Source organism: Symphalangus syndactylus, chromosome 14, assembly GCF_028878055.3.
Source record: "Symphalangus syndactylus isolate Jambi chromosome 14, NHGRI_mSymSyn1-v2.1_pri, whole genome shotgun sequence".
NCBI classification, from domain to species: domain Eukaryota; kingdom Metazoa; phylum Chordata; class Mammalia; order Primates; family Hylobatidae; genus Symphalangus; species Symphalangus syndactylus.
Genome location: NC_072436.2, coordinates 14,619,848 through 14,645,155, shown reverse-complemented (window position 1 = coordinate 14,645,155; position 25,308 = coordinate 14,619,848). Strand labels below are relative to the sequence as shown.

At 45.7% G+C, this 25,308-nt stretch overlaps 1 protein-coding gene across 7 annotated transcripts in view; it reads right to left on the bottom strand.

The window, feature by feature from the left end:
• Positions 1 to 25,308, bottom strand: part of RPTOR (regulatory associated protein of MTOR complex 1) — a 420,015-nt gene that overhangs the window by 329,158 nt on the left and 65,549 nt on the right. For all 7 annotated transcript variants that reach the window (XM_055241781.2, XM_055241783.2, XM_055241782.2 and 4 more), the window contains one exon: positions 13,714 to 13,816. In XM_055241781.2, the coding sequence (XP_055097756.1) occupies positions 13,714 to 13,816 (103 nt within the window). Of the gene's footprint in view, positions 1 to 13,713; positions 13,817 to 25,308 lie in introns of those variants that run through there.

Below are 25,308 nucleotides of genomic sequence, written 5' to 3'. Positions count from 1 at the left end.
AAATGGATGGGTAGGTGGATGGAAAACGAGACGGTAATTGGTATTTGTATAGAACTTTTAACTCTTTATAAATTTTCCTATCTGCAAGATTTTCCGCATAACCCCTCTGAATTTCAAGACACTTAGAACTTTACACTGAAAGGAACTTGGTCCAACCCACCTCATGGGACAGAAGGGCAAGCTGAAGTTTAAAGCAGTCAAATGACTTGCTCCAAGGTTATTGATAATGCTGGCATTCAGCCAACCTGAAGGCATGCAACTTTTTCTTTTTAAACCTCTCCATCTTCTTCCTATGTACCCAGTTTGATTACCCATCCTATCCATTTCACCTTCCAAAGAGCTGGCGCTCCACCATCACTGCTAACGTGTTCACCCAATCCGCAGCACTTCACAATGCCACTGAGACCCTCCCACCTCCCAGCTGGGTTCCTCAATCTGACCCAATGGCCCCAAAGAGTGGTGCCCCAGGCACAGACAGGGCCACCACTGACCTAGTCTTTCTCTTCTCAGTCCACCCTGAAGGTAAGCGCAGGCTGACCCCCTCCCCTCAGAAGCCCACAGTGTTGGCTGTACGCTCCATTTAGATGGAAAGCTGTCAAGAGTGGAGACCCAGCACTGGGGCTGGGGGAGGGGACCCAAAGGGGACAAGATTAGACTTCTGGGCCACTGGTCATCTTGTTCCTTGATCTGAGGTCCATGGGTATGATCAGTTTAGGATACACTCGGGTTAGGTGCAGTTTCCTCTGTGTGCTATCCTTCAATGAAAAGTTCGCACTGAAAGCCCCATCCAGCACTCACTGCTCGGAGAATCTTTGTAGTTCTTTGTACCTTGTATTTAGCAGACACTTAATAAACATTTGTTAATTGACATATTAACTGAGTGCTGCCTACTAGATGAAGTGCCAATTTCTCTGTGTGGCTTTCAAGGACTCTGCCACTCATTAGTTGTGTAGCCTTAAACAACTCATTTTTGACTGAGAAAATACATAATGGCAAAAGGGCTACTTTGAAATTAGAAATGATTTTTAATGAGTCTGTAATTTCCTAACCATAACGCCGTCCCTGCCTATTTTGTAATAATTAGTCCTGTATACAGTGAGAGGCGTGTGATCTTCCTCAGCTCAGGGGCAAAGCTTGGAGCCACACAGCTGCAGGCACCCGGGGCAGGAAAGCTTCGGCCGGGACCCACAGCCTTTGTAGCGTCTGTGGGGCTAGGACGGGAGCCGTACAGGAGCGATCTTTGACAGTCTGGCCCCGTTGTAACCACTAGGCCTCACTCCTCACACAGCTACAAAATTACGTTCCTGTGTTGCCTATTGCTGTATTATACAAAAACCAAGAGCTAGACGGATTTTCAGCAGATATGAGGGGATGAACATGTCCTGTTTTAAAAAAACTGTCCTCACTTTGGAAAGTAGATACAGGAGAGAGGCGGGCTCCAAGCAGTTAACCCTCTTCTTTCAGATTCCTTCAGAGGGGAGGCAGAGATACCATGCTGAGACACCAACGGAACAGGCAGAGAAAACAGTGTGTTAAGCCTGGGCAACAAATGAGACCCCGTCTCTACAAGAATTTTTTTTTTTTAATTAATAAGCATGTTGGTGCATGCCTGTGGTTCCAACTACTCAGGAGGCTGAGGTGGGAGGATCGCTTGAGTCCAGGAGGTAGAGGCTACAGTGAGCCATGATCACACCACTGCACTCTAGCCTGTGTGACTCCGTCTCAAAAAAAAAAGAAAGAAAGAAAGAAAAGAAAACAGCATTTTAAACCATGAGCCCCAAAGAGTCAAGGCTTCAGCTGTGGGCACAGAGCTGTGCTGGAGCACAGGGCTGTGACTGGCCTTGGCTAACGGGTGCTACTGACCGCCCCCAGGCCCAAAGGGAGCCCAGCTGGTGGCCAAAACCCAGCCCCTCGGACCTCAGAGTGTGGGCTCACGCTCTTTCTTAGGCTCTTTGCTTTTGCCTCCCACTGCCTGCCCTGACGTCTCTACCGCAGCATTCTCCAGCCTTCCACGCCATTCAAGCTTGACCTCGTATTGGCCTCTGTTCTACTGCATGAGTCCTAGTCTTACCTCCCCAGCTGTACTATCAGTGCCTTGAAAGCAAGAGCACAGCTTACAGTTCCTTGTATATAGCACTATGCTTAACATATACGTTTCCACCTAACCAATATCTGTTAACCAACTTGACTGCTCTATGAATCCCAAATGGTTTCAAGAATCAATGGCGAAGTCTGTGCAAGCACTCTGTAAACCCACGAGCCGCCGCCAAGGGTGATCATGACTATTTTCAGCTCATCTACCCAAGGTCTCTTAATGCTCACGTGTATGCAGAGAAAAACAAAGCTAAGAGCCTCCCAAACGTTCCCTTGGGATGACAGAATTTCCATGCATCTGACAAACCTTTGGCATTCTCACCTCTTCTGATACACAGCTACCATTAGCTGGCACACAAAACCAGTTCCGCTAAATGACACTCCCTGCTCAGCATGCAGCTCATCCGCACTCCCACAGCAGAGTTCCCCAAGAGTGGGGCCCGCGCAGTTCTTCAGCAAGATTGTTTTTAGTATTACTGTTGTAGCATTTAATGTCGGGCCATAAAACAAAACAGCCTCTCCCCTGCTTCTCTGAAAAGAGACCAGTGTCACTTCTATGAACTAGAACAGCATCTTATTATCCAGAGGAGGGCGGAGCAGGGGTGGGAAAAGAGGTCTCGGCCGTCGGCAGGGGCAGGGCTGGAAACGCAGGCGCGTGCTGTGACCCCGTTTCACCAGTTCCAGCACGCTCAGGACCTGGATCCCATTTCTCACGAGCTGACTCCACAGCCCCAGGCTTCATCTGGATGGCATAGCAGGGAGGCTGTGCCATCCAGAGCCACGCTGGGCACTGGCCCCTTGTTTGCTCACAGACATGACATCTGCTCTCCCTCAGCTCTGGAAGGAGTGCTGTCTTCCTGCATGGTTCAGGCACACACAGTTACTCTTATTTTTCAAGCTTCTCAGACCCCTCTGACATCAGCACAGACCACCTTCGGCTCCACCCCACCCTGCCCAAAAATGATCCCCATACTCAGTGTTCTACATAAAGCACAGGAGATTCACATACATTGCTACCTGCCATATTGGATGTTTAATTTGTAAAACGAAATAAGCAGCACCGTGCATCTACTCCCAGAATCTGCTGGAGACCTTCAACCCTAAGTGAGCGGCTGTCCTGCAAGGCTGCACGCCCGGCAGAGGGGCTCGGTGAGCTGTGTTCACTGCAGCCCTCTTTCATAGTCACCCACAGAAAGCAGCGGAAGAGGCATGGATTCAGGAAGCAGCTCATGCAGCACCTTGGTCCCTGCTCCCCATGCAGCACTGCGGCATGTTGGGGAGGGTTGTGGGTGATTTGGAGTGGGGGTACTAGGGCGTGTTGGGGGGTGTGGGTGATCTGGAGTGGGGGTACTGCGGCGTGTTGCGGGGGTGTGGGTGATTTGGAGTGGGGGTACTGGGGCGTGTTGGGGGGTGTGGGTGATCTGGAGTGGGGGTACTGGGGCATGTTGGGGGGTGTGGGTGATCTGGAGTGGGGGTACTGGGGTGTGTTGGGGAGGGGTGTGGGTGATCTGGAGTGGGGGTACTGCGGCGTGTTGTGGGGGTGTGGGTGATCTGGAGTGGGGGTACTGGGGCGTGTTGGGGGGTGTGGGTGATCTGGAGTGGGGGTACTGCGGCGTGTTGCGGGGGTGTGGGTGATCTGGAGTGGGGGTACTGGGGTGTGTTGGGGAGGGGTGTGGGTGATCTGGAGTGGGGATACTGGGGCTACTGCTATGTTCTGAATGTGTCCCCAAAAATGTACATGTTGGAACGGAAGCCCAATGTGGTAGTATGAAGAGATGGGACCTTCAGGAGGCGATCGTGTTTCATAAAAAGGCTGGAGGGAACTAGACACACACTTCTGCCTCTCTGTCCCTTTCACCGTGACAGGACACAGTGTTACAGCCCCATCTTGGAAGATGGACAGGACCCTCAAGAGACACTAGACCTGCCAGTGCCTTTATCTTAGACTCCTCAGCCTCCAGAACTGTGTGAAATACATTTCTGTTGTTTGTAAATTACCCAGTCTTGGGTATTCTGCTACAGCAGCAACAAAAGACTAAGAGTGTTGCAGGGTTCAGGATGTTTGAGGCGCCACAGCGTAGGGGTCGGGGTATTTGAGGTGTTGTGATGTTGGGGTAGAAGTAGGGACTGGAGTTGGGGCGGTGGAGGTGAGGACCAGTCTCTGCACCCAACCAGGTCTCTGCTCCCAGTTAATTCCCCCACCCTGCCATGAGGTACACGGCATCACTAGCTCCACTTTACAGATGAGGAAACTGAGGCCCAAAACAGTTAAATGCGTAGCACAGCTGGAAGGAATAAAGCTGGAGTCTTGATTAACACAAAAATCTCGATTTCTAGTAATAGACCTCAAAATGCTAAGACCAAATATAAAATCCTGAGGTCTGCCTTCTAAACGGTAAAATGTTTGTAAGTAATTTGATTGCGCCAATCCCTGTAAGGAAGGCTTCCTCCATGGCCCCCGTCATTCTCATCTTGAGGAAGGCAGAGCAAACCCATCACCGAGCCCAGCCCCATCACTATACCCCACTCCTCGCCTTCCTAGCCAAGCTGCCCCACAAGCTTCACCACCTCATCTGCCTTCACTCTTCAGGTTGCTACAATCAGCCAGGACCCCACCTCTCAGGCTTGACAATGCTGACCAGAAGCTCCTCCATGCACTCATCCAGAACCACCCTGGTCCTCCTCTTCGGCACCCCTCTCTGCACCCTCAGGGCCCTGCCTCTGCCCCACACCCTCTGGTCTAGTTCGTACTATGTGGTGACCTCCCCTGGGTCCTCTAGTCTATAACGAGTCCCCTTCTCCTTCTCCCACCAGATCCACTTTCCACTGGATAGTGGCTCTACTTGGAGGTTCCTACAAGCACCTCACCATGTGCGAAATGGAATCCCACCATCTGCCCAGCCGGCCCAGCTCCCAGTCTTGGTTACTGGTGTATCATCCTTCCCTCGGCTGGCCAGGCCTGAAACCTAAAGCACTTGTTGAAAATGCTAAAATCCCTTCTTCAACAATCCTAAAGCCACAAGGTGGGTCTGGGCAAAGCTGGCATCTGTCTGAGGATGATGGGAGCCACACTGGCCTGGAATGAGCTGTCAAGTCTGACTGGGCCCAGAGCCTGTGCACAGGAAGAAGGAGAGGTGTGGCTGCAGGAAGGTGACCATACTGGTGTTGGACCAGGGCAGTGAGAAAGGCAGACATTGGGGGTGAAATGGCAAAGGATAACGGGGTCTGAGGGGAGCAGCAATGGCAGAGAGGAGAAGAGGGTTCACACAGGAGGAGGCACCACATTAGCCAATACAATAAGGACAAAGGATACCAAGGTTGTCACTGTCAGAAGATGGAGCTACAAATATGGAAAACCCCCATGAGGTGGAATAGGAGGCATGAATGTACACATAGAGAGGTACAGAAACGCTGAGACAAATGTGTACAGAGAGAAGCACACGCACACAGTATGCACATGCACACACAGTATGCACACAAACAGTATGCACACACACCGTATGCACATGCACAGTGTGCACATGCAGTATGCACACACAGTATGCACACACACAGTATGCACGCACACAGTACGCACATGCACACAGTATGCACACACACTATGCACACACAAAGTATGCACACACACGGTATGCACATATATGGTATGCACACGCACACGGTATGCACACGCACAGTATGCATATACACAGTATGCACACGCACAGTATGCACACAGTATGCACACGCACACAGTATGCACACACACAGTATGCACACACACACAGTATGCACACACACACACACGGTATGCACACGCACACAGTATGCACACACACAGTATACGCACACACACAGTATGCACACACGCACACAATATGCACACACAGAGTATGCACACATACATAGTATGCACACACATGCATTTCCTTGCTCTGTCCAGCAAGAGAGGTCCCGGGAGCAATTGCACGCCAGTTCAAAGAGAACACCTGGCATCCAGATCTCAGTTTCTAACACCACATTCTACTAAGAGGAATGAGGCTGGGAAAAAGACTAGATGAGACAAAGTAAGCACATGCTCCACGAATAATGCAAGTAAGACAGAAGCCAAAGAAGCCGGCCCAATGGGTTCCCAACAACCAGAGGGAGGCACGCTCAGCACCAAAGGATAACACTGGATTCTAAATCCACTGAATGAAAATGGAGGCCATGAGTTCAAAATGAAGAAACTGAAAGTCACGAGGAAAGGAATATTTGCACAATCTCAAAGCACCTCTTCCCGAAAATATCTATCAACTACAAAGGGGAATTTCATATGAGGTCCAGCAGGCGCCAGCTTAATCAGGTGAGAAGATCTGCATGAACAGTAATGGATAAATCACAGCCCCGCACCACCTGGTGCAGCCCGCGTGAAGCAGGCAGCTCTGCGTGATGCTGCTGCCAGCGAAGCATGACCTAAATGGAATCATTAGGAGACACCAGAGACATTCTACAAAACAAAGAGGCTGCCACCTTCAAGCGCCAGGGTCAGGAGGGTCACGGGATGCCTGTGGAACTGCTTCAGACTGAGTGAGAGGAAATTAGGATGGCGCATGGCTGAGCAGGATCCTGGTGCTACAAAGGACATTCCTGGGACACTTGCAAACCTGCATGCAGCTGAGGCTTACGTGGCAGCCACACGTCCACGCGAACGCTCCCTGATTTTGGTGACTATATTGTCATCTGGAAAGAGAAACTCCCAGTTGGCAGGAATTACAGACTAAGGAATTCAGAGGTGCTGAAGCACCATGTCAGCCGCCTTCTCTCAATGAATCAGAAAGGAAACAGCTTAGTACTATACTTGCAACTTTTGGAACTTTTTTTTTTTTTTTTTTTTTTCAAAATAAAAAATGGGCCTAGTGTGGTAGCTCATGCCGGTAATTTCAACACTTTTGAGAGGCTGAGGTGGGAGGGTCACTTAGGCCCAGGAGTTCGAGACCAGCCTGAGCAACAAAGTGAGACCCTGTCTCCACAGAAAATTTTAAAAGCGTGGGGGATGCACGCCTACAGTCCCAGCTACGCAGGAAGCTGAGGGAGGAGGATGGCTTGAGCCCAGGAGTTTGAGGCTGCAGTGAGCTATGATCACGCCACTGCACTCCAGCCTGGGCAACAGAGTAAAGTCCTATCTCACAAAAATAAAAATTTTAAAGTAAATAAACTAAAAAATAAAATGTGGGCTGCTAGACACTCCTGCAAATGTGCCGATTCAAATCACTAGGCTTCTTTTTCTCTTATGCCGTATTGTTAAAACCACCATCACCAGGACCAGGCACCTACCCATTTTTTAATAAAGGCCAAATAAAATTTTTGCAACTTAGAAAAAGCACATGCTCTTCTAAACTCAAAACTCACTTGAAATTATTAGAAAGTAGACGATATTCCTAAACTGCAGGAAAACTTTTAAAACACAATTTTTAGAAATCTCATTTGCTGGATCTTTCACACCAAGAAAGAAGCATGGACTTCTTTCCATTCTCATTAACGTTGTGTAAATACTGATCAAAGAGACTATGTGGGAGAGGGCGGTGAGCTCTGATAAAAGCTCAGGCTTCTCAGGCGGGGAAGAGCAACTGGATCCTCAGACGACACCACCTACACAAACCCGAAGGGCCTGCGCGTCCCGTCCCCGGAGCACACACCGGGATCTGCATGAGGAAGGCTTGTTCTAAAAGCCTAACATAAGCATCGCTGTGGAGGAAGAGAAAACAACTGATCACATTCAGCTGTGACGAGGGACGGATGAAATGGAAAGAGTCCACGGTGGCTAATAAGAAGTCAATTTCAACCAGCACAGTCACCGGGAGCCAGCAGTGAGCCAAAAGAGCATCTGAGAAAATCAGCCACAAAACACAGCTGCTCCATCATGGGGTGTGGGGGACAAGTAGCCTGGAAGGGGTGAGGGAACTGTCATCCTAAAACACCCTCACATAGTGAGACAGCCAAATAATGCAGGAAAAACAACATTTATTTCCAATTCAGATTAGATGAGATTTAGATTAGATGAGTTTGGGTTTTTTTGAGACAGGGTCTCACTCTGTTGCCCAGGCTGGAGTGCACTGGCACAATCATAGCTCATTGCAGCCTCAACCTCCCAAGCTCAAGCGATCCTCCTGCTGTCGCCTCCAGAGTAGCTGGGACTACAGGCATGCCTGTCATCTCAAAATCAGCCACCCTGCCCCCCTAATTTTCTGATTTTTTGTAGAGACATGGTCTTTTACTATGCTGCTCAGGCTGAGAATAATTTGTAATTTTTGTTGAAGTAATAAAGGGAACTTCTGCTTTTGCTTAGGATGTAGAAATCTGGGGGGGAAAGAGTTGCTCCAATCCTATCAACATGAGAAAGCTGAATAATCACCGACATCATCACTTTTCTTGAGCTCATAAAGGAGCTGAGACCGCAGGGCAGACAAATAAACTGAATCCCACAGGCCCATCCTCTCCGAGGGAGCCTGAGCACATGCACAGCCCATCTTTGAAGAGCACAGATCTGCACAAGAAACCAGCTAAGATGGTAACGCGTCCTCGAAGCCCCACTGTGGGCTCACATATCCATGTGGAAACACAGGGGGTCCAGGCACAAGGGGCGCTCACGCTCCCCTGTGTGCACCCCTACTGCACCCCCACTTCATGAGAAGCACCCGCCGGAGGCAGCACAGAGTGTGGAGAGGCTTGAAGTCCACCTGCCCCCAGAGACCTCCCCGCCTAGGAAGCAAAGCAGGAGACCCTCAGTCCACAAGAACAGGCACACACTCCTGTATCTGGGGAGTGGGAGGACGTACAGACAAAACCTACCTTGCTCACCATGGGCGTAGAACACACTGTCCCAAGACACAGATGAAGAGCATGGAGGATGGGGTGAGGGAAGGTGCAAAACAGCCTGCTCCTGGGATAGGAGCAGAACACGCCCTGGGCACAGAATTCTACATTGAATCGAGGCAGACGTTTGCCACCACTGGGGGACAGGTGAAAACACTGCAACCGCACTACGCCCAAGGCCCAGACGCCCAGGGCCTGCCTAAGACTAAAGAGAGACCAGGACCACAGAGAACTCCCACCACTCCACAGCCTGGCGCTGAGTAACTAGCAATGGAAATCCTGTGCCAGGAGACAGGCAAAGTCAGGGACCACTCGGTGAGGCATGTGGGCAGGCACAGCTCAGGCTAGGGGTGGAGCAGGAGCCCTGGGAAAACCCCCTGGCATGCCTGTACCCACCCTAACGCACGAGGACTGTGCTGGTCAGCTTTATGTGTCCACTGGGCCAGGCTGTAGCACTCAGCAATTCAATCAAACACGAACCCAGGTGCCACAGTGAAAGTACTCTATACACGTGGTGACATCCACAATCAGCTAACTTAAAGGAGATTTTCTTTGGTAATATGGAGGGCCTCATCCAATTAGTTGAAGGCCTTAAGAGCCAAACTGAGGTTTTCCTGAGAAAGAAGAAATTTCTGCCTCAAGATCACAAGACATGCATGCATACATACATACATAAACTTACACACACATGCAGGCACACATCTACTGCTCCTGTTTCTCTGGAGAATCTTGACTGATACAAGCACCAACTAATCACTCTAAGAACTAAGAGTGCTGTTGCAGTGGGTATAACCATTACAACGACAAATTCCAACCCCAGTTAACTACTTACTAAACTATAGACTATACAACTTACCTCATTCGCTATTGTTCTTCTACACACAATGTCCAGCATGCAATTAAAATTTATAAAGCACAAAAAAAGCAAGGAAAAGCAAATTATAGTCAAGAGATGATAAAGGAATTAGGAGACTCAGACTCAGGGCTGACCCTGATTTCTGAACTATAGATCAAGGACTCTAAGGTAACTATGATGAACACAGCAGAGGCTCTAGAAGGAAAGGCAGGCAATACGCATTTCCACTAGAGATGGAAACTAAAATAGTCAATGGAAATGCTAGAAATAAAAAACCCAGTATCAGAGAAAAAGAATTTCCTTGACTGGTTTATCAGCAGACTAACAAAAGCTCATTGCGACATGGGAGAGAACAAACGGAGGAGCTGCAGTACAATGTCCAACAACACAATACGTAGAGAGCTGAGTCCCCGAAGACAGAGACACATGGAAGAGCTGCGGTACAATGTCCAACAGCACAATACATAGAGAGCTGAGTCCCAGCAGAGAGAGACACACAGAAGAGCTGCAGTACAATGTCCAACAACACAATACGTAGAGAGCTGAGTCCCAGCAGAGACACACAGAAGAGCTGCGGTACAATGTCCAACAGCGCAATACGTAGAGAGCTGAGTCCCAGCAGAGAGAGACACACGGAAGAGCTGCGGTACAATGTCCAACAGTGCAATACGTAGAGAGCTGAGTCCCAGCAGAGAGAGACACACAGAAGAGCTGCAGTACAATGTCCAATGGCACAATACATAGAGAGCTGAGTCCCAGAAGACAGAGACATATGGAAGAGCTGCGGTACAATGTCCAACAGCGCAATACATAGATAGCTGAGTCCCAGAAGAGAGAGAAAACAAACAATAAATATTTGAAAAGATAATGGGAACTTTTCAAAAATGAAGACATCAAACTACACATCCAAGAAGCTCACAGAAACCCAAAAAGAATAAATTTCACAGGTGCAGTACTGTACACCCATAGTCCCAGCTACTCAGGAGGCTGAGGCAAGAGGACCACCAGGACCCAGATGCTCAAGTATAGCCCAGCCTGGGCAACACTGAGAGACACCCATCTCTAAAAGAAAAAAAAGGGTGGGGAGAATAAATTCCAAAACAAACAAACAAACAAAAAATTAATAGGTTATAGATAAAGCTACTGAGAATACAAAGGGAACATCTTGAAGGTTGCCAGAGAAAAATGAAACAGAATATACAGAGAAACAAAGAATTACAGCAGACTTCTCAGAAACTGCTAGCCAGAACACAACAGGTGACTGTTTTAAAAGACAGTGCTGAAAGAGTCAAGAGAAAATTATATACCCAGAAAAAATACCTTTCAACCACAAAGACAAAATGAAGAATTTTCCAAACAGAAATCTAGGAAAACTTAATGCCTACAGACCAGCACTGCAAGATATGTTAGAGTAAGTTCTTCAGGCAGAATGATTATGATACCAGATAGAAACCTGGAACTGCGGAAAGAAATGAATGGTCCTCAAAACAATAAATATGAAGGTAAATATAAAAGACATCTATTCATTATTTTTAAAGATCTTTAAAAAACCAACAGTTCAGCAGTTCCTTAAAGAATTAAACATACACTTTGCCAGGCGCAGTGGCTCACGCCTGTAATCCCAGCACTTTGGGAGGCTGAGGTGGGTGGATCACCTGAGGTCAGGAGTTCAAGACTAGCCTGACCAACATGGAGAAACCCTGTCTCTAGTTAAAATACAAAATTAGCCAGGCGTGGTGGCGCATGCTTGTAATCCCAGCTACTCGGGAGGCTGAGGCAGGAGAATCGCTTGAACCCGGAGGCAGAGATTGTGGTGAACCAAGATCGTGCCATTGCACTCCAGCCTGGGCAACAAGAGCAAAACTCTGTCTCAAAAAAAAAAAAAAAAAAAAAAAAAAATTTAAACATACGCTTAACATATGAGCTAATAATCACAGTCCTAAATATTTACCCAGAGAAAATATGTCCACACAAAGATCAAGTGCTTATAGCAACTTTATTCATAATTGCCAAAAACTAGAAACAACCCAAATGTCTGTCAACTAGTAAATGGATAAACAAATTGTGAGAGAGCCATAAAAATGGAATAAAGGAAAAAAACTACGAATACATGTAGCTACACAGATGAATCACAAATAAATTCTGCTAAAGGAAAGAAGCAAGATACAAAAAACTACAAACTATATGTCGCCACTTAAATGACATTCTGTAAAAGGAAAAAATCAGATCAATGGTTTCCAGAGGCCAGAGAAATGAGAAGGGATCGATTACAAAGGGACCCAAGGGAACTTCCTTGGTGTGACAGAAATATTCTATACATTGATTATGGCATTTGTTACATGACTGTATGTATTTGTCAAAACTTAAAGAAATGTACACCTAAAAAATGTGAACTTTACTGTATATAAATTGTATCTTGGCCGAGCATGGTGTCTCACGCCTGTAATCCCAGCACTTTGGGAGGCCAAGGTGGGTGGATCACCTAAGGTCAGGAGTCTGAGACCAGCCTGGCCAAAATGGTGAAACCCCATCTCTACTAAAAATACAAAAATTGCCTGAGCGTGGTGGCAGGTGCCTATAATTCCAGTTATTGGGAAGCTGTGGCAGGAGAATGAAATTCTGATACATGCTACAACATGGATGAACTTTGGGGGCATTATGCCAAGTGAAAGAAGGCAGAAACAAAGGGGAAAATATCAGTCTACTGGTATGAGGTCCCTAGAATGACAAATTCATAGAGACAGACAGTGGAATGGTGGTTACTAGGGGCTGGGGGAAGGCAAGGAATGAGGAGTTGTGTAATGGAGACAGAGTTTCCGTTTGGGATGGTGAAAAGGTTCTAGAGATGGACAGTGAGGATGCTTGCACAACATTATGAATTATTTCATCTTGTTCAATTGTACACTTAATAATTCCTAGAATAAAAAATAATAATAATAATAATAGTAATTCCTAGAATGGTATTTTGTGTTATGTATGTTTTACCACAATTAAAAAAAAAAAAAAGTCTCTGGACTTGAACTGCATAGGTTCAAATCCAAGCTCTGCTACTTACAGGACAACCATGAGCAAATTACTAATCTCTATGTCTCATGTTCCTCAGCTCTCAAATGGAGATTAGCAATAAACCCTACCACACAAGGTTGTTGTGAGCATTGTAAAGTGCTTCCAGTGGTATCTGGCACACTAGAAGCATTCAGCAAATGATGGCCATTATTATTATGGGCCATGATCCATTATGTGATGCTTTGCTGGAAGTGGTTCCATTTACCTTTTCTACATTTCCATGCAGGTATCAGTCATTCCATTTTTTTTTTTAAGTGTACATAGATACTATGTATGCCAGACAGAACAAATTTAAAGTAGAAAATTGGCCGGGAGCGTAATAAAGTAGAAAATTGGCCTGTAATCCCAGCACTTTGTGAGGCCAAGGCGGGCGGATCACGAGGTCAGGAGATCGAGACCATCCTGGCCAACATGGTGAAACTCCATCTCTACTAAAAATACAACAATTAGCTGGATGTGGTGGTGGGCACCTGTAGTCCCAGCTACTCAGGAGGCTGAGCCAGGAGAATGGCTTGAACCCAGGAGGCAGAGGTTACAGTGAGCCAAGATCACGCCACTGCACTCCAGCCTGGTGACAGAGGAAGACTCTATCTCAAAAAATAAAAATAAAAAATAAAGTAGAAAATTATATAACCCAATAATCATTATTTTATTAATTTTTCTTGAAACACTTTCTCCACTACAAATCACAGGTGAATGAATCTGAAATTACTTATAGGTGATGTGACTCCAAAAAGAAAAAAAATCCTCATATTTGCACAGCCAGAGATGGGCCCCTGGACCAGACCACAGGCTTGGCGAGCCCTGCCCAGGCCAGAGCCGGCCAGATGGCCTTTGTGGCAGCAGGTGAGGGGGGTACTTACCGATCCAGCATTCCAAGCGCGCACAGGGCGTGGTCTTCACCACATCGGGAGGGTCCACACCAACATTCAGGCACAAAACTAAGGCAACACTGACTGTCTTCATCTGAAAACACAACAGAAAAAAAAAAAACAAAAAAACAAATATTTCAATATGGAACTCATTTATGTGTTTTTCCAGCTTTTAAAATGTCCCCCAGAACATTGAGCCCCTTCCCCACCCACCTGCCCTCCAGCCAGTCCTCCACCTGTCACCTGGTTAGCCCAGCCCTAGTGCAGGAGTAACGCCCTTCTTTGAAGGCAGGGTTTCACAGCAAGGCGGAGCAGGTGGTGAGAGGGACATGGCAGGAAGGGCTATTCTCAGGCTTCCTTTTGATAAATCTCCAGAAATAGAATTATTTGATCAAAACATATAAACATTTTAACGCATTCAATACATTCTGCCAAATTCCTTTGCAAAAAAAATTACACAAATTTACACTCCCACCAGATACTAAACCAGATCTAAAATTCTTGTTATTTAAAATCATCAATCATTTAATGAGAAAAGCTGTCGTATTGATTTAGTTTACATTCGTTCACATCAGTGATGCTGCCTGGTTCTCCTAGCGTGCATTCACTGCCTGTGTTGTTCACTCTCCGTGGACCATCTACTCACTACTCATTCCTCGTACTTACACTGCGGCATGGCCACACTGACCTCTCGTCCTCAAATCCACAGTTTCCTCTGCTGGGAGTTCCCCTCCCCCGGGTCACCTGGCTGGCTCTGACTCTCTCCTCAGATCTCAGTTTAAAGATCAATTTCTTAGGAAGGCCTTCTCTGGATACCCCTCAATACACCTTCCACACTCCCCGTCGGGGTGGAACCAGCTGGGGTAATGCTGCGATCACACCTGTCCTTTCCTCCCGGCAGAGCTCCAGCCCATGGACGCTCCTCAGTGGGCCAGAGACTTAAGTCCACTCATCTGAGCAAAACCCTGGCCCTGCCCAGGTGCTAACTATCTGCTGAATGAGGGAAGGCATGTATTTTGGTACAGTGTTTCTGTTTTACATTGACCCTTTAAGCCATCTGGATGTTATTCTGGTATACGATACAAGATAAGGATTAATTTTTTCTCATAAAACTAGCCAGTTGTGTCAATCCCTGTTAAATAATCTGCCCCAAACTCACAGGTGTGCACAGATATATGTATTAATTCTCACAGAGACAAAATTCTATTTCTGGGTAATCAAATTCATCCCATTAACCTATCAACCAATACTTCTACTAGTACTACATTAATTTAACTAATTTATCTTTATATTTCATAATAGTTGGGTCACTTTTCACCCGCAAATTTTAATTTTACTTAGCTATTTATATTCACTTATTTTTTTCAAATTAATCAGTTCTTCAATCTTTTAATCCCATTGGGATTTTTATTAAAATTGCACTGAACTAAAATTGCAATGAAGTTTAATTTGAACTTAACGTAAAGAAGTAACATCCTCATAATATTCTATTTTTCTATACAGAACATAATATGGTTCTCCATTTATTCAAATGTTCTTTAACTGTTCTCAGTAACATTTTTATAGTTTTCTTCAGGAATAAGTCCTGTGCATTTCTTATCAGGATTATTCCTAAAACCTGGTGTTCCATAGATCAGTAGAGTGATGACAGTTAACATTAATTTAATTGACAGTACATTTCAAGCAGCCAGAAGCGTGTGGTGGTGCACACCTGTGGTCCCAGCTACTCAGGAGGCTGAGGCAGGAGCATCACTTGAGCCCAGGAGTTTGAGGGTACAGTGTGAAATGACTGTGCCTGCCAACAGCCACTGCACTCTGGCCTGGGCAACACAGCAAGACCCCATCTCTAAAAATAAATAAATGAATAAATCATTTTTTAAATACCTAAAGAAAATAATTCAAATGTTCCTAGCACAAAGAAAAGAGAGGCCAGGCACAGTGGCTCACCCCTGTAATCCCAGCACTTTGGGAGGCTGAGGCGGGCGGGTCACCTGACATCAGGAGTTCAAGACCAGCCTGGCCTACATGGTGAAACCTCGTCTCTACTAAAAATATAAAAATTACCCAGGCATGATGGTGTGCACCTGTAATCTTAGCTACTCAGGAGGCTGAGACAGGAGAATCACTTGAACCCTGGAGGCAGAGTTTGCAGTGAGCCGAGACTGTACCACCGTACTCCAGCCTGGGCAATAGAACAAGACTCCATCTCAAAAAAACAAAAAAAAGAAAAAAGAAAATGATAAATATTTAAGGTGATAGGTATCTCAATTACTCTGATTTGATTATATGAATGTATAAAATTATCACAAATAAAAATACTTTTAAGATTTCCAGATATTTCATGAGTATTTCAGGGAAATACATGTATTTCCCCATAACAGTTTCTTATTGATAATTGCTGATATATAAGAAAAATGGTTAGTTCCTTTACTAAATTCTTAGTTAAATGTAATTGCTTTTTGGTGATTCTTTTCAGGTTTTGAAAGTATACAACTATACTATCTAAGAATAATAAGTCTGTCTCATTCTTTCCAATAGATCATTCCTCGTTTCGGTTTTAGATCTTAGTGTATTGACCAGAACTTCTAAAATAACACTAATAATAACAAAATGATGACAGTGGAGATCTTTGCACTTGATTTTCATGAGACATAAATGTTTCATTGTTCAGAATGATGCTGGCGACTGATTTTCAGTACAATCTTTAACACATCGAGATAAGATACTCTATTCAAAACAGAGTTTAAAGTTGTATAGGAAAAAGGAAGCATTTTAGTGCCTCCTCTCTTAACAGTTAAAAAAATTTATAATTATATCACTTTCTTTTTTTGTTTTGTTTCATTTTTGAGGTGGGGTCTCTCTCTGTCACCCATGCCGGAGTGCAGCGACACAATCTTGGCTCACTGCAACCTCCACCTCCTGGGCTCAAGCGATCCTCCCACCTCAGCCTCCAGAGTAGCTGGGACCACAGGGTGTGCCACCACACTCAGCTAGTTTTATTTGTATTTTTGGTAGAGATGAGGTTTGTCATGTTGCCCAGGATGGTCTCCAACTCCTGAGTTCAAGCAATCCACCAGCCCAGGGCCTCCCAAAGTGCTGGGATTATAGGCATGCGCCACCACCCAGCCAATGATATCACTTTCTAAAGGAACTGCATCTCTGCCTCCGTGGATATATTAGGAGAAGAATGTCTTTCCACAGACATGTAACAGAAGCCTCCATTATGAAGTGTAAGAGACAAATGGCCCATTCATCTATTATCAGGAGAAAGCATTAAAAATTGGAACAACAAAAGTCACTGTATTTAATTAGTCATCCTCCAATATTTAAGTGATCAGTATCCATAATCCCAAATCCCAATTATTGTATAGCAAACTCAGCCTTTGAGGATAAACTGCTTAAAACTAGACATTTCCTGGAAATGTTTCTGTGGTCTTCCTGTGGCCATGGTGAACAACTGTTAACACCTGCCTCATAACACTTTTAAATCAAGGGTGTTTCTTTCATGCTCTGTAATATGGAGAGGAATTAATTCAAACCCTAGAGCAAGTTCCAAGTTGCCTCCTAAAGGAAGAGGCTGGCTTTGCCTACAGTCATCTGCAGGGTCCCTCTGTGGGAAGGGAAACCTTCTAATAGAACTTGTGCTTCCCCACAGCTTAACTGGTTCCCCACTGGCTTATCATGTCCCTAATCTGCAAAGAGAATATGCCTTAAACTGATGTCAGGCTCCTCTAGCAAAATCCTGTGGAAGAAACAGCATTAACAGGCCGAATCTGAGACACCCACCCACTGCTCCCGTGGCCAAGTGCCACCGCCGCTGCCCTGGGCCTTGTCTGGCAGTGCTTTCTCCCCGTTTATCCACATGCTCTGTGCGCCCCAGGAAAAGGTGGGCAGAGCTGTTTTTCTGGGCTGATGTATGCTCAGTAACTTCCCACACAACCCTGTTCTTTCTTGCCCCCCGGAAATTCACAGCCAGGTTTGGGGCTCAGTCCCAGCACTTCTGATCAATGGCGACCTCCCTGTGCTAGTGCTTATTCCCTGAGCCATGCAGTGTAGACACAGTCTACTTCATCCTTCACCAAAGGGCCATGAACTAGGTGGTGGCGTTCCCCTCCCAGCGAGGCATCCAGGGAGTAAGGGGCGGCTGCAAGTCCAGGGAGCGAGCAAGTGGGGCAGCCAGGACTAGGGCAAGCTCGCTGGGTGAAGGGGCTCTGCGGCTGCTGGGTCTGCTTCCTCCTCTGCGTCTCGGGGCTGGGGAGGCGGCAGAGGCTGACACAGGGTGGTGATATGGCATTCCCAACACCTCTGACTTATTCCTATTTCTGCTACCTCGGCTGTCGTTCTAGACAAGTCATATTTCCTCTACCTCTACAAATGCAGCTAATTAAATTTTTAAAATTTAACATTCTCAGTCAAATGAGTAGTTCTAGTTAATTATAAAAAGTATCTCTGAAGATCTCTAAGTCCCTTATACAAAAGTATTAATAGAAGCCCAAGAATCATCCTTTAGTCCCATGGGATGGCTAAGGGGCCTCACCTCACTGTGCCTGGTATTAAGTGTGGTCTTCCTGACTCACCAAATGCTACCTACCTAGAGATCATTTCTGACTTCTTTACAGGCCAGCAATAGGAAGGCACGGCCCTCAGCTGCAATGTGTGAAATTAGCTACACTATACAAAGACAAGAACGAAAACAAGAAATAAATTAATTCCATTCATCCTTGTTTATACAATACACACCTAACCCTACACCCTGCATTATACTTTTAAAGAAAACAAGAAAAACACCTCGAGAATACACTGACACATGAACTAGAACAATGTGTTTGCTCTAATATCTAGCTACCAATTTAACTCCAAAACTGGGTAAAATACCACATATCCTTCAGCCAAAAAAATACGTCTTGCTCCTCTGCAAATTTTAACACTGTGAGCCTAATTTCAAATTTGGTAAGTTTTTTGTTTTGTTTTTTGAGACAGACTCTCACTCTGTTGACCACGATCAAGTGCAGTAGCACGACCTCAGCTCATTGCAACCTCCGCCTCCTGGGTTCTAGCGATTCTCCTGCCTCAGCCTCCCAAGTAGCTGGGATTACAGGCGCCTGCCAGCATGCCCAGCTAACTTTTTGTATTTTTGGTAGAGATGGGGTTTCGCCATGTTGGCCAGGCTGGTCTCTAACTCCTGACCTCAGGTGATCTGCCAGCATCCGCCTCCCAACGTGCTGGGATTATAGGTGTGAGCCACCACACCTGGCCTCACATTTAGTAAGTTTTTAAATTCTTAGCTATACCTAAAATGTCTTTTTGGCATTGTATTTTCATTTCTATGGCAACCTCGTTCCAAAAACTCTTGATTAATGTTTTTTAATAACAGTTACAGAATGTTTAAAATGTAAGGGCTATTTAATGTGCCAAAGACTGCATAATATTACATAAGTTTTTTGACTTTAAGACATTTTCCTCCAATGCAATGTAATTTAAGATGACATCGTTATATCCCCACAGGTTAATTTTGAATTTGAAAAGAATATCATTTTGAGAAACTATAAAACTTTAAATGCTCACTAACAGTGCATGGCCTTGGACATGACGGTGAATTCCAATCCCTCCTGAACAATTTCCTCATCCTTAAAGTGAGGGGGTGGAGACAGATGACCTCTTAGGTGCTAAGGATTTTTCCGATTCTGAGTTCTGACTCATGACTGGTCTTCCCAGCCATCCTGGAGGCACCCCCTAAAGGCTGGAGCACGCACCTAAGGATCCTGTGCCCCGGCTCAAAGATCTCCACGGCACTTTGGATTCCAGGTGGCAGAGGCTGAGGGCCGTCAAGCAGTGGGGTCCTGACGTTATTGTAACAGCCTGGGCAGTGTTCTTGATGCTCCTTTGGTGCCAGCTTGGTTTTGAAATTCCACAGTGTTCAGCTTGGTGAAAGGATAATGTGATCCCTCTGCCCTATCTCACATAACACACCCAGGAGGGTTAACACACCCAGGAGGGTTTGGAGCAGCACCCAGCACTCACCACGTTAACATTTCCATTCTCCATGGAATCAATCAAGAGTGTCCAGTCTCACCCCAGCTCAGGCCAAGCGTTGCCACCAAATGAGCTGTATAAATAATCCAGCGTTCAGAGCTTCTGGGTTTCAGAATTGCACACAGGGCCTGCAGACCAGATCACCTCCACTCGAAGGCCTGTAAGCTCAGAGCATGTCACCTCACAGGTGAAAAACCTATTAACGCCTGTTACCTCCCAAAGAATTCAAACCAAATCACAAGGGATTTCCTTACTGGAGTCTTCCTTCATAATTGATTGGATAAAATCATATATATTTAAAAAGATACAGGTGATCAGGTGGCACAAACAAGCTTGAGTATAAATTCACAGGCTGACGCGCAGTGACACCTAAGTCACCGTGCAGAATGAAGAAATTAAACATGTTCAGCAGCCTGATCACTGCCTTCTGTCCCCCACACTGAGAGTGTGGCTCACACTTATCCTCCCAACATCAACAACTGAGAGTTGTGGAAAATAAACACAAAGCAAGACTAGGGCTGGCCACACAGGTCACAACATTCACTATCCCCTGGTTTGTCTGAAGGCAGAGCCACCCAATTCCCGGGAGCGCTCATTAGGACTCACAGCATCACGCAGAAACTTGGAGCAAAGCCGAAGCTACACAAATGCATAATTTATAAAGAAAGTCAGAAACTAGAACATATAGCAAAGAGAGTAGATATACCTCGCAGGGAAAGGGAGGCGGGTAACCAAGTTGTTCAAGAGAAGGAAAAGCCAGTTTGCCCCCTCACTTCCATCCCAAGCACTGCTACAAAGTGAGCACCGAGCCCGCAGGAAGCACATCCAACTGAATTTCTGCAACCAAAACCTGCAGTCCAAAACAAGATCATCATCACCAGCAGCAACTGTGTTAGCTTGGGAGACTCCCTATTTTTATATTCCTTTGTTCATTTCAATGGGAATTGGGAATGAGGGGAGAGGTGCTTGAATCTATGAGCTCAGCTTGTTACCTTGAGCCAGAGGCCTCATTTAGATTTAAGTACTACTCTTTTTTTAGGCCAAATTCTGTCTGTGTATCACTGCTTTTAAAATCTGCCTCCACCCCTGTAGAACATCCTGATCAAAAGGAAACGAGAAGAGGAAAATTTCGGCCTCAGGGATGAGGAGGCCTCACCCACGGTGACCTTTGCACACATGAGTGCTGCAGTCCTCACTTGGCTCACCCCTTCCTGTGCCCGCAAACTGCACAAGGGACTTGGTATGAGTTTAGTTCCAACATCACAGACCCTTGAGAAATTTAGATTTCTGAAAGTCAAAATAAGAACTGCATACAAAATAAGTTTCATAAAAGGAATCGTTATAGCTCACTTTAAAGGTGCTAGTTTTATTCTGGGGGAAAAAAAGTTTATTATAGAAACTGCAACTGTTTTGGCCAGGCGTGGTGGCTCACGCCTGTAATCCCAGCACTTTGGGAGGCCAAGCTGGGCGGATCACCTGAGGTCAGGAGTTTGAGACCACTCTGGCCAACGTGGTGAAACCCTCTCTCTACTAAATATAAAAATAAATAAATAAATAAATAAATTAGCCGGCTGTGGTGGCAGGCACCTGTGGTCCCAGCTACTCGGGAAGCTGAGGTGGGGGAACTGCTTGAACCCAGGAGGCGGAGGTTACAGTGAGCCGAGATCACACCACTGCACTCCACCATGGGTGACAGAGCAAGACCCTGTCTTAAAAAAAAAAAAAAAAGTTGTAACTATTTTAAGCAAACTAAAGAAACTCCCTTCTTAAAGAATTCTATACTGAATCCTTTAGTGGTTCCTCCAAAAACAAATGGTCAGCCCTGGTGCGGGTTTGCGAAGCCATGCAACTATGCCTGGGGGTCTCTAAATGAACCGCTTCTATCTTGAGGCCTACTGTGCGCAGCCAGTCAGCCCACCGCCCACCAAGGACTGCGTGAGGAACTAGGAACCATTTCTTTGCCTCTTCCTGAAACGCCTTATGGGGTGAAATTAACAAAAAAAGAAAAAAATTCTTCAGTCTCCTTACCTAAAAAGTCAAAATAAAAATACTTTGTCACAGAGCAAAAATATGAGGATATATACACTTACAAATTAATTCCAAGTCATTCAACAGCATAAAATCTAAATATGATAAAATGTATTCTATGGAAGCCTAAAATTCCACGTTGAAGGGCATAATTAAATGGCATATATTAAACAGTGTTACATGATAAAATATTGTATGTCCTTTACAAAAACATACTTTCAGGTTGCAACCGTTGGTGAACTCTGTTGGTAAATGGGTGAACTCTGGGGTATGTGAATTGTATCTCAGTAGAGCTGTTTAAAAAATATGTTCTCAAAGAATATTAAATGGCACAGGACATGCTCAAACATAACTGAAAAGAGGAGGGTACAAAACCGTACCCACAACTGTGATTCCAAAGATAAGGTCACACCGAATGAAAACACAAGATGTCATGAGTGATTCTGACCTCTGCAGAGGAACATGGATGATTCTTCTTTTCTTCTTTGTACCTGGCCCTTCTGTGTATGCACTTTCCATCTACCATAAACATGTTATTTCTATAAGCATGGGGGGGCAGAAGTGGGGATAAAATGACTTTACCACAATAGTCAAAAAATTTTTTTCATGGTTGTGCATGTATGTCTATACAACTGTTTTTATACCCTGAAGATCTAGAAAATAACCTGCACGGTCAGCTGAAGCTTGGGCGAGTATCCAAGGTAACGAGCGAGCTGGACCAGTGTAAGAAATGTGGTGCCGGCAGTATTGGGCACACTTAGAGATCGAGTCATGTTTCACTTACTCCTGGGAACTCTGGTCCTTAAAAACCAACAAATAATTGGTCTTCATAAAATAAGTATAGCAAAGGGCTCTAATTTTTTTTTTTCTCCACTCCTTCCCAGTTCAAGATACAAAGTGAAGCCTATTGCTTCAATAGGGCTCAAACCATCCTCCCATCTCAACCTCCCGAGTAGCTGAGACTACAGGCATGTGCCACCATGCCTGGCTAATTTTCTAAAATTTATTTCGTGGAACAAGATTTTCAAATTTCAGGCTGGGTGTGGTGGCTCATGCCTATAATCCCTGCATTTTGGGAGGCTGAAGCAGGCAGATCACGAGGTCAGGAGTTCGAGACCAGCCCGGCCAATATGGTGAAACCCCATCTCTACTAAAAATACAAAAATTAGCCAGGCGTGGTGGTGTGCACCCGTAATCCCAGCTACTTGGGAGACTGAGGCAGAAGAATCGCTTGAACCCGGGAGGTAGAGGTTGCAGTGGGCCAAGATCATGCCACTGCACTCCAGCCTGGGCAACAGAGTAAGACTGTCTCAAAAAAAAAAAAAAAGATTTTCAATTTTCAATAAATGGATTGATTTCAAGGCTGTTTAGAGATTTATTTGATAACACACTGGGCCACAGCTTTACTATTCCTGATGCAAATTAAAATTAGCCACATTATCATGGGACTGAGTCATTCATTCAGGGCTAATTTTCCTTCCACTCTTCATTATCCAGCAATATGTTACCCATGGCACAGGCTTCATCAAATCAACCCCAAGGCAAGTAAAAATATGCAGGGCTCCCAGGCAGGCTGAAGACATAAGCCCATGGCATTTCTCAACAGAAAACTCTCAGAATGCTCAGAGCTTTGTTCTGCTTCTGTACCAGCCTTCTGCTTGGGCCAACGCATCTCATGAAGCCGTTCCAAAGGCCCCATAGCTCCAAATAGACGCGGGAGGTGGATTCCAATAACAGAGGCCTGGAAGAAAGGCCTCCGGGCCCCACTGCAGCTGCCACGGCATAAACCTGGCTAAATGGATATTTTCAGGAAGATGACGTCTAACATTAATGACAAGGGCTAACATTTACTTGGGAAGAAAAAGAATGGAGGAAGGGAAATTAGCCAGGAAGCTGTCATGGTGAAATAAGAAGGCCTGAGCTAGGTGTGGCAAGAGTGGAATGGGACAAGGAAGAAAGAAACTTCAATTTCAAAGAGAATAGGTAACAGCATGTGCTGCTAAGTGGGTATCAGAGATGAAAGGCATGGGTAAATCAAAGGTCTTGCACAGCTGAAAACCTAGTAATAAGCCGTCCATTAAGATGCCCCATGGGGAACCACAGCAGACATCTGCCATCTGTAGTTCCCCGTAATCTTCTTAACACCTTCCGCATATCTTCACAATTTCTTATGCTACAGGTCCTAGCTTACTAAGGTGAGGAAAAAAAGAACTGTGTCCTGACTCCTGCAGCTAAGGGGCCAGCATGTGACCTGGGTTCCTATGATCAGATGCACCTACAAGATCCAATTCTAGACCCTGAGACTTGAGGCCCCCGTTCCACAGGGAGGTGAGCACCCTGTGAGCTGTGTGGCAGAGGCACCTGGCTCTTCAGGAGGCGGTGGCAGGTCTTCTAGGACTCCTCCACTGTCTCAGTTGCTCAGCAGCTACAGAAGCCCCCTTGAGGCCTACCATAACTTCAAGGACCGGCTCTCAGGTCTTCTGGAGATCCTTGGCAAATCCCCTTTCTGTTTAACCTGGCAGGAACAGACTCAGATATTTTCTCTGAATGGCTTTTTCTGCCATGTACATTAAGAATGATGGCTTAGCAAACCTCACCTTAGTAAAATAACGTCAGAACTCTCCCTATGACCCAACTATTCGAAGGAATCCTAAATGAGGAATTACCGCAGGACAAGGCCAAAGGTGGAAGGAATTATCAACGTGAAATAACAAAGAGCAACACTGCGGTTTCCTCCAAGTCCTGGTGACGAAGGCGACGGCACACGCAACTATCCTTGGGGACTATCGACGACTAAAGCAGCTGTCGGCAAAGCGAGCTCTACAGTCAAGTCCATGGTCGAGAATTTTACAAAACGCAGAGTGGCACACGCGTCTTCCCCGGGTGCTTCGAAGCCTCTCTCGGCTACAGATTTTAAGATCTGAGCAGTGAGACGGTTTCTACAGCCTGCTATTCACTACACATATTTCTTCTTGACATTCTTGCAATTCTAATTGCCCGAAATATTTTTTTCTTTAACATTCTCTATCTGGTCTGATCTCATAAAGTTGAGAAAAACATGTAACACAAAACAAAGAAGGCCACATTTAACACCACAGAGCTCCATCTGAATGAGAAAACCTCACCTATAAACACAGGCCTGCAAAGGCAACGCAGAAGCCAGCACAGGAATCAGATATTCTGAAGGAGCCACCTAAATCAGAAATCTTTTCTTGATATAGTAATGGTTAACAAAAATTCAAGCAGAGCCTTTCAATATTTGGATTTTTTTCTTTAGAAAATAAATTTCAAAAATGGCATTCTTCAGGAAATATTTCAAGCATGAGACAAGGTGAGGCCTCTGAAACACTGAGGACAGGCCCCTTTCTTGGGGAGGCCACTTTGCCGTCCCCACAGGCTGGCCTGAGCACACCTCGGGACCCCCAACCGCAGCACGTGGCTTGGTGAGTATGTATTGGGGGTGGGCTCCCCTGGCTCTGGGTGGGTCTTTCAGGCCTGGCTTGTCTTTGAGTCCCCAGCACCTAG